Below are 10,395 nucleotides of genomic sequence, written 5' to 3' on the forward strand. Positions count from 1 at the left end.
ATTAACCAGTGCCTTTGATGGTATGGTTTGAACTGTTGCTTTCACTGATTCCCTGGGAATGAACAGTGCATGTTAGTCTCTAGGGTCCTCAAGTCCAGCATCTTTCACCTGTCCTAAATTACTTACCATATGTTATTTTCAAAGCAGAGAATGTTTTTTACCAGGGGAAAGAGCTGAATTCAGGAAATGTGTATTGCCTGTGAAATTGGTGAGCTCAAGCTAGAGCCGGTCCTAGCACAGGAAGGCACAATGAAAGCTTTTCCATCTGCACCCTTTGTTACAGTAACATAAATGTTGGCGAGCATGGGAACCCACTCCTGCAAGCCCTCTGTGCACAGAACCCCACAGTGTCCTCTCTGGGACTCCTGGCTGCAGGGCACTTGCAGGAGCAGTGATAGTCAGTGAGAAAAATGCTCTTGGTTACTTAAACTCAAAGGCCTGGATATTGCAATGCTGGCCATTTATTGGCAACAGACAATGCATAGATAACCCAATGGTATTCGCCAGAGAGAGAGACCCAGGGGACTTGCACCAATACACCGTGGCTTTCAGGAGAGGGGATCTCTGCTCCGGATGCTGAGCAGAGGTCAGCTGACTCCCCCACCATTCCACCAGCAGTCTGCATGTCCAGACACTGCTGCTCCCTCGGGAAAGAGTCCGCTCAGATGCGGCGCACTCAAAATCTCAATGAAAAGAAAGAAATTCTTCACCTCCTGCTGGGACAAAAGGGAGGGGAGCTCCCACCTAGCCTCTAATGGAATCTCCGTTTTCAGGCATTCTTAAGCTGGGGCACCCACACAGGGCTCCCAATTCCCTGCCTCAAACTGAGCACCCAGAGAACTCATCTCCTCCTTCCTCCCTGTCTGTTTCTTAAATTCAGCTGTGCAGGAAGGTCGCTGCCCAGTGCTCCAGGTGAAGCGAGACACTCTCCCCGTCACACAATAGTTCATCAGTGAAGATGGAGCTTTTCTTAGCTCCATCCTTGAGAATCCCCAGAGTAAAGCAGGAGCCAATCTCCTGTTTCAAGCCACAAAAAATAAATGCCTGAAATCTCATTATTTAAAAACCAGGTTTGACTTGCCAGCTTCTAGAATGGAGCTCCTATGGAAGCGCATATTATTTTCACATTAAAATCCTATTAGTTCACCATGATTAACTTTATTACAAAGACTAGCACCTGAAATAATAATGATTGGCCTCTTCTTTTAAAGTGTAGCTGGCTTCAGACTTTTTTTTTTAAAGTAATTGGGTCTTACGTCATGCTCAGTTGCTGTCTAATTCCAGTGAAATTACATGCATATTGCCAGCTGGAGATTTCATTAGGATAAATGCCTGGAATTAATGCTATTTAAATATATGCTAGATAAATTAACAACCTGTCATTTATTATAAAGTTTCCCTAAGTAACTGCAATTGCTATTATTACAAAACTGTCCAGAAACTTTGAAAAGTCACATGATTAGGGTTTGCACGCAGGGATTCAGAACCTGTCCATAGAATTTATGAATATGTCAGAGGCATGCTCCAGTAATTTGTGTTTAATAGAAAACACAATTAGATAAACAATACAGTAGGAAGCGTGGTAGTTTTCCTACAAGGTGTGAACTGGTGACTATTGGCCGACCAGTGTCACTAGTAATTTTTCAGACAGACATTTAATTAAAATAATCAAACTAATGGGCTTATTCACTAAATTAATATGACCTTTTTGAGCTGGATGGCTATTCGGTGAGTGAGTAGGAACGTCATGTTATCAAAAAGATCACTCACTTTAATTTGGGGTCATGTTATGCTGTCACTTAAACTTCCAGAGCCAGATCCTCAGCTGGTGTAGTTTGGGGTAGCTTTGCAGAAACCAGTGGAACTATGCTGACTTACAGAGCTGAAGATCCGGTCTGGGCCCATTGTTTTCAGAGGGAAGTTCTATTTCAAAATCAATGGCGGCCCTGATAAATGAGCCTCACAATATTTGAATAGTCCAGTTCAGGGTTAATAAGGTCCCAGATGTTTAGATGCTTGTCCAAAGCATCTTTGAAGTGTGCATAAATGGGTGGGCCGTTTGGTTAGGAAAGCCACACACACACATAAGATTTCTGACTCTTCTGCTTCCAGTCATGAGAATTTGTAACAGTTTACAGAATTGATTCTAGAAGAGGGTGAAGGGTTGGGGATGAGGATTGTACTTCTTTCATAATTTTCATCCCTAGTAAACCCATATGGCTGACGTAATTATGCATGGGGATGGTTGTTATTGACCAAGCTCACCACTTGCAATCAAATTAGAGCTGAGTGGGATTTCCGCCTTTTAAAAAATGTTAGAATATTTAAAAAATAAAATAAAATTCTGTATGTAGATGATATGAAATAGGAGCTGACTCTCCACTGCCTTGCATGTTGTTATTTGCCGCTGGGCAATGTGGATGCAGATCAGAATTCGCCAATCATTTACAACAGTGGCAGAGACTTACACCCACATGAGCAGGGATAACTGACTGCAACAGGCACTGAAGAATAAAGCCCATACAGCCTAATTTCAATTTAAATTTGATCCAGCAGAATAAAAATATGGCTAATATAAGAGCAACCACTTTCACCAACATTGTAAAGTAATTATACCTATAAAACAAAACCTGTAGCCACCTAGTAATCTCGTTGCTTGTGGCTCCATTGCTGAGTATTTCTGATTCTCTCCAGTAGAGGGCAGTATGCCACACATGGACTAGTTGGTTCATTACAGTAATGTGGCGCTTTATGTTGTCTGTAGGGGGATATGATGGAAACGACATAGTGTTCACTTGGTTTAGGGGAAACGATTCAGTCCATGGCCTGGAAAAACTACGTCTCTCCCAGTACACTGTGGAACGTTATTACACTCTGGTCACGAGATCCCAGCAGGAAACAGGTAAAGCAGGGAGGTGGGACTGGTGGAAGAGCAATGTGTATCTCGCAAGCGTGTATAATTTTTCTCTTTCCATTCTATGCAGTGATGTCTTTCAAGCCAAGAGGACATGAGTAGTGAGATCATTAACAGATCCTAGTCCCAGTGGAAACAAGGCAGTAAAATTGCTTCTATAGGAATAGGTGATATGTTCCTTAGGTGTTAAATAATAATAATAATACCTAGCTCTTGTATTACACTTTTCAATGGTAGATCTCAAGGTACTTTACAAAGGGAGGTAAGTATCATTATTCCCATTCAAGTCATGGAAAATATGGACTTCACACGTGCCCGAAATCCACTTGATATTTTTATTACATCAGAAAAACCTAGATTGTGCTTTCTGCATCTGCAAACTATAAATATTGCACTAAGCATTCCAGGAAACACTTAAAGTAACTGGGATCAAAACTAACTTGTTGAGTATTTGTTTCCAAACGTCACTTCTGGCTTGATGCAATGGGAATGTATTTCTCATTACCAGCTGGTTTAAACTTCCTTCCCTAGTGTCAGAGATAATATGAGGAGCAAAGCAACCTTCCTCAGGGTGACCAGATTTTCAGAATGAATCAGGACCCAGGGTGGGGGCCTAGCAGCGAAGGATCAAAAGTTTTAAACATCCTGGCCTTGTCAAGATACAGGCCGTCCTTAAGCATAGGCAGCATACGCGGCTGCGTAGGGCACCAGAAAATTTAGGGCACCCCGGGGTCTTAGCATCCACCCTTCTGACCCTTCCTATCTGTGTTCTGACCCTTCCTGCAGGCTCCCACCACAGCTGGCTGCTGCAGCCTGGTGAGTCTTCCTATGGAGGTTTCAGAGTAACAGCCGTGTTAGTCTGTATCCACAAAAAGAACAGGAGTACTTGTGGCACCTTAGAGACTAACAAATTTATTTGAGTATAAGCTTTTGTGGGCTACAGCCCACTTCTTCAGATGCATAGCATCCCCTGTGGAGGGGATCTAGTAACTTAAATGTGAAAAAGCCTTCCAGCCTGCCAGATCTATTAGCACAACATTGAAACTGTTAAAGAGCCATTTAACAGGCATTTGCCACTCTCCAGGTATATACTGTCAGTTTCTGAATTTACTGACAAAAAAAGTTGTGCATTATTGTAATATTTACTCAAAACATGTTAGTCTTCAGGACCTTAGTTTAAAATTCGCTTTAAAAATATTTCATTATTGTGTTAAAATCACATCTCTAAAACAGCCTTGCATAGATTTTTAGATGCACAATCTGAGTATTCATCTTTAGCCTTAAAATAGGGATCGGCAACCCTTGGCACATGGGATCGGCAACACTTGGCACATGGCCCATCAGAGAAATCCGCTGGCGGGCTGGGACGGTTTGTTTACCTGCAGCGTCCACAGGTTCGGCCGATCGCAGTTCCCACTGGTCATGGTTCACCGCTCCAGGCCAATGGGGGCTGCGGGAAGCGGCGGCCAGCCCATCCCTTGGCCCGCGCCACTTTCCACAGCCCCCATTGGCCTGGAACGGTGAACCGCGGCCAGTGGGACCTGCAATCGGCCAAACCTGCGGACACTGCAGGTAAACAAACCGTCCCGGCCCGCCAGCAGATTTCCATGACAGGCCGTGTGCCAAAGATTGCCGATCCCTGCCTTATATGCTTGAATCTTCAGACATATAGTTTTTTAAATAAATCCCTCAAAAGACCACCCTTATCTAAAATACACATTTTAATTTTAATTACTATAGTACAAAAAACTTGCTTCCAAAGTCTTCCTGTCCTTTCTGTCCATCCCTTTTTCCCTTCACCACCTGTTGAAGAGAGCCCTTAATAGGACAACACCCCTTCCTTCCAGATAGCTGGACAAACGAGTTTCCTTTTCTTTACTTCTGACTATTTGATGAACTAGTTTTAAGAGAAACCTCCAGCAAAATCAGTATCTTAGTAAGATATAAAATCCTTTGTTGTGCCTAAAATCTTTGGAAACATATTTTTTAAAGTTGGTGAAATTTCATAAACATGTCTATTGTTATGGACATCACACAAAGTAAATTAATGTTCTCTTTGTCTAAAAGCAATGAACATTGTTATGAACACACGAAACCTCTGTGACTGATTAATTTAAAAGAATATCTTTGTTTCAGAGAGTTAAATATGTAGTGATCTGGAATGATTACTTTATGAAGGCTTAAGAGTACATTTAAAATATAAAATCATATTAGAAATACTGATTCATAAAATGTAAAACAGAAGAGCTGCATCATGTTTTCCATAATATTTAATGTTGTATTCAGCAAGACAGCTGACTTGCCCTTACTACAAAGTTTTTACAAATAAATCTCTGACAAACTTCAGGGTATATCAAAAAACCTGTGACTGATATTTTTTATTCCCAAGTTTAGTGCTTTTAATTAGGTACCTTCTGCATGTCCAGTCTTCACCATCCAGCATGCAGTGGAAAACATGCTCCATTTTCTTTAGAAAGAAATTGCAGACAAATCGATTTTTCAAATAGCATTTGCTTCATTTGGGTTCAGGGATTTGGCCGGAAGGGGGTGAGCGGGGAAGGAAGAAAGGAGGGAGACAGTGGGGAGAGGGCGGGGCCTGGGCAGAGTGGGGCGGGGCCTGGGACAGAGCAGCAGTGGAGTATGGGTGGGGCCACAGGCAGAAGACGTGGGCTAGGAAGCTAGCCTCCTCAAGTGGCAGCTTCACCCACTGCCCATGACAGCAGGTAAGAGCGGGTCGGCTCCCGCACACCCAGCACGTGGTGCAGTGTCCTTAGGCAGTCGCCGTATTCAGAGAGTCAAATGCGCCAGCACAGCGCATTCTGCATGAGGAAGAGGGTACGGGGCTCTCTGCGGGGAACTGTGACTCTCCGCCACCGTGAGGTGCGCTGGGCGGCTCAGTATCCTTTGCTGCCTCGTCCCTCCCCCCGGGCTGTGAGCCCGAGCTGCCATCAGGCATAGGGGCACCAATTTAATAATAATAATGCACAGGGTCCCATAAATCCTAAGGACAGCCCTGACAAGAGGTGTTTATTTAAGAAAACAGCTACAGGCAAACAGATGAGCTTCCACACAACTTGGTTCCAGTTTTGGTATCCCTTGTTTACTAGAGATCACATCCTGTCTGGAACTCTATACAGCACACAGACACCATTAGTGGCTATATCATATATTGTATTTAACCAAATCATTACAGACATGCTTCAGCAGATCTATGGTACAAAGCAGAGAGCTGAAGTGAGAACACAATGTTACATCCAATTGTAATGGCACAAAGCATTCCCCATTTCCCTTTGGCTTTCCATGGTTGAGAACTTCAATTCTGTGGTGATATTCCCACTTCCTACCAGCCTATGAAGCAGAAACCTGAGAGCACCTGGACTATTATTAAGCTAAAGGCCAACCAGCTACCACCCTTGCTGTTTGCTGTAGAAAACCTAAGAGGCCCACATTGATGTAGGAAGCATTGTAACAGGTTAACCGGACTTAAAGACATTATGGGACACATGTTAACAGAGTGGGGTGTTATTTCTGGGCCTGATCCATAGCCCACTGGGTTCAATGGAAAAAGTCCCATTTACTTCAGCAGGTACTGGATCAGAATTTTAACCTGACAAAGTCCTTTTAAAATGCTTCCTTGGGAAAAATACTCTGTGCTTCTTGTTAGAGATTAAATGAAGGCATCAACCTGTCTCCAGGCTTTGTTAGGGTAATAGTGTGGAATATTGCCTGTAAATAATAAGTTGGGTAGTCCTTAGTGAGCTGCCTATTTGTTTTAAATATCTCTTGCTTACCATACATTGTTAATTAACTTACATTGTACATTGGTTTGTTTAGGAAATATGAAATGAATAAAAAGACAAGATGGGTCAGTCTCTCTACTGATGTAACTTGATGTCACTCAAATTACTTCAATGGAGCTGGGCTGGTTTACATCAGCTGAGGAGCTGGCCTATGATCAGGGGCGGCTCCAGGCCCCAGCTTGCCAAGCATGTGCTTGGGGCGGCAAGCCACGGGGGGTGCTCTGCCGGTCACCCCAAGGGCAGCAGGCAGGCTGCCTTTGGCAGCATGCCTGCGGAGGGTCCGCTGGTCCCATGGCTTCGGCGGACCTCCCGCAGGTGTACTGCCGAAGGCAGCCTGCCTGCCATGCTTGGGGCGGCAAAATGCCTAGAGCCGCCCCTGCCTATGATATGCTTGAATCCTAATCAAACTCTCTCTGGAAACCTTGCTTTTGTGGCATGTGTCCTTGCTTTGCCTAACAGGCAACTACCCGAGACTGATACTGCACTTTGAGCTACGAAGAAATATCCTGTACTTCATTTTGGAGACCTATGTTCCTTCCACACTGCTCGTTGTCTTGTCCTGGGTTTCTTTTTGGATCACCCTGGATTCGGTTCCTGCAAGAACCTGCATTGGTGAGTGTAGCGGGGTTGTCATCCGCTCCTGCCCTGAGCGGTTTAAAACAGCCCTCTCCCAGGGCTGTTGCAGGAGAAAGCAGCTACGAGACTGATTGGGGAAGCAGCCACAGCTGGGGAGAGCCCCAATCAGGCCTCAGCTGACCCTATATAAGAGGCTGGGAGTCAGGAGGTCAGCAGACTCCCGCTAGCTTCTGAGAGGGAGGGACCTGGCTGCAGGGACCTGAGCAGAGTACCTGAGGGGAGCAGGGCTGGGGAAAGGCATAGGGGCTGGGGAGATCTAGGCTGGAAAACCCCAGGCTGCAGCCTAGCATAAGGCCAATGGGTACTGGAGGCTGCAGAAGACAGCCCAGGGGTAGGCAAAGGCAGCAGGTCCAAACCCAACCTTGCCGGTGATGAGTAGGCTGATACTGCAGTCTGCCCCAGGGCGTGGAGGCTAGACGATGACTGGCAGTAGCCTTATACTGAGGCGAGGTGCGGGTTCCCTGGGGAGGGGAGACCCTGAGAGAAAGAGGTTCCTGCCAAGGGGCAGCACCTCAGATAATGGGGCACCGGGTCCGGGAGGGACATGGGGGCCAAGCGGCAGTGGGACACCAGGCTGCAGAGGGTGCTCTGGAAGCTGGATGAGCTAATTCCCAGAGACGACCAGCCGGAGGTGCTGCAGAGGTGAGTCCCACATTGCTACAGTGAGCTTCTGCCAGGGGAAGGGTACTTGAGGCGTGTGCAAGTGAGTGGGCAGAGTGCAGTGGGCAGTACAGTCAAATGCCAGCTTTTCTCAGATGAGCATGGAAATGGAGAATGACAAATACAAAGGGCCTGGTTGCACTTCAGCTTTGGCATGTGCAGAAGAGCCAAATTAGGAGCATGGAGGGTAGAGAAGTACATTCTAGTTGGAACACTGCCCCTACCAGAGCTCTTCATGGCCAGGGCTCTGATGCAATACAGGACTTGAGGCGCGCCTGCTGTCCATTTCAGGCTCCCCTCCATCTACCAGGGTATCTGCATCCGGGTTATTATTGCAGGAAGTGACATCACTTAGGTTCTGTGCCTCCCCCAGAGAGGGACTTTTTGCACTAGCTGAGAGTAAGAAAACAGCCTAGGGGAGGGAAGAACCTGAGGGGCTGCCCTTTTACACTGCTGCACTTCAGTATCCGTGGGGCAGGAACTTCTCTTCCCATTGGATTCCCTGGGTGGAGAAGCTGAATTCTCTGCTTCCCCCATCTGTTCAAAGTGGTATGAAGTGCTTACCATTATCAGTCAATGGAGGATTTGGATTTGGTGGTGTTATACCCACTAGGCCTTGGTATAAAGGACTATCCAATGAGTAAGAGAACCAGGCTTTTTGTTTCCTGAAGTACGGGTGAAATGCTTTCCCATTGGACCTGAAAATATGTCCTTCTCCGCCTTACAGGAGTAACAACTGTGCTGTCGATGACAACTCTGATGATTGGCTCCCGGACCTCGCTATCTAAAACCAACTGCTTCATAAAGGCCATTGACGTTTATCTTGGCATCTGCTTCAGTTTCATTTTTGGTGCCCTGCTGGAATATGCAATTGCTCACTACAGCTCATCACAAAAACATGCAGCTAAAGAGCCTCAAAAGGTACACACAGGGGTGCCTTAATGAGCAAGGTGATCTTGAGTCAGCCGTAGTTGGTCCTTGTTAATGGCATATCCAGTGAAGAGTGAACTAGAGAAATAGTATTCCTATTGGGGGACGAATAAGAGGTACATGAGTCTCTCTTGTTCCTAAACCCATTAAGCAATGGTATATACAACTCTCACAGTCTCATGCAACACTGGCCCATAGCCATGATGCTAGTGTTTGGCAACACTTGAGTGCTACTAGCTCCAGATCCTAACAAATCTGACTGTGTTCACGGATTGTTTAGATGCATGTTAATAGTCAGAAGAACCTTTCTTGCTGGCAAAATTTGGTGAGTAACTGTGTCAAGCCAAAGCATTACACTAGTGGGGAAGACCACCATGACCATGGGGAGAACTGCATGTTGCAACATGAAGCCTGCAGGGGCTTTTCTTTCCTATTGACATGCAGCCTTATGCTGTGCACCCAGCTGATTTTATAAGCTAAGAGGATTGGGCTGGTTCAGGGCTTGGAATAGAGACCTCCATCCTTCAGGAAATGCTGCTGTCATCCATAAGATGGCACTTACTGAATGTTTAAATTTTGCATGTAACAACCCTCGCATTACAGGTCATCAACAGTGATAGACCCTTCAGGTCTAAAGCATAGAGCTCTACCACTTAAGCTAAAGGAGTAACTCCCTTAGTTGACAGCTGTGTGTAGTCTCTTATCTTCTGTACAGAGCAGCCAATAGAGGAGGATATGACACACTTAGCCAGTGCATTACATGTGTATCCAAATCACATCACCTAACATTAATTGCATTCTATCATCTCCTAGGGGCCTACCAAAGAAACTGAAGATGTCAACATCACGAACATCCTCAATAGCTCCATCACCAGTTATAAGCAGAAAATAAGTTTAGCTAGCACTGAGATTTCCAGCGATAACGTCGACTATTGTGACCTGACCATGAAAACCCATGACAAAATTAGGTTTGTGTTGAGAAACAAAATGCACAGCGTCATAAGCTATTTCACAATTCAGAATCCCAGCAATGTTGACCATTACTCAAAGTTACTTTTTCCTTTGTTTTTCATGCTAGTCAATGTATTTTACTGGGCTTACTATCTGTATTTTTAGAAAATGACACCTCTTCATTCTCAAACTTCAAAGGAGCTTGAAACCAGGTGGGACCAACCCACCTTTATTCCTTGATACCCCTTACTGGACAGAAAACTCACTGAGCTAATCCTACCACATTACAATTGTCCTGGAAAGAAAGGTAGATCTTCCACAGCTCATAGAAGGAGCTACAATTCTCAGAACTTTGGGAACCAGGAATACAGCCAGTGAACCCTTATTATTTCTCTGTAGCCAGCATTTTTATCCTGCTCCTTGTCTTGAGTTTCTTTTAATATGTGTGGGTCAGAGTGTAGTTGTGATTCAGCCACTTTTCTCTCCATAGAATGCTATTAATCT

At 45.1% G+C, this 10,395-nt stretch overlaps 1 protein-coding gene across 1 annotated transcript in view; it reads left to right on the plus strand.

The window, feature by feature from the left end:
* The window catches only part of LOC120370595 (gamma-aminobutyric acid type A receptor subunit pi), a 29,806-nt gene extending 19,750 nt beyond the window's left edge, over nt 1-10,056 (plus strand). Inside the window, exons 6-9 of the mRNA XM_039485608.1 lie at nt 2,765-2,902; nt 7,174-7,326; nt 8,738-8,931; nt 9,754-10,056. Coding sequence (XP_039341542.1) covers nt 2,765-2,902; nt 7,174-7,326; nt 8,738-8,931; nt 9,754-10,056 — 788 coding nt within the window. The remainder of the gene's footprint in view (nt 1-2,764; nt 2,903-7,173; nt 7,327-8,737; nt 8,932-9,753) is intronic.
* The last annotated feature ends 339 nt before the right edge of the window (nt 10,057-10,395 follow it).

The sequence above is a fragment of the Mauremys reevesii genome, linkage group 8 (assembly GCF_016161935.1).
Source record: "Mauremys reevesii isolate NIE-2019 linkage group 8, ASM1616193v1, whole genome shotgun sequence".
In the NCBI taxonomy this organism is placed as follows: Eukaryota; Metazoa; Chordata; order Testudines; family Geoemydidae; genus Mauremys; species Mauremys reevesii.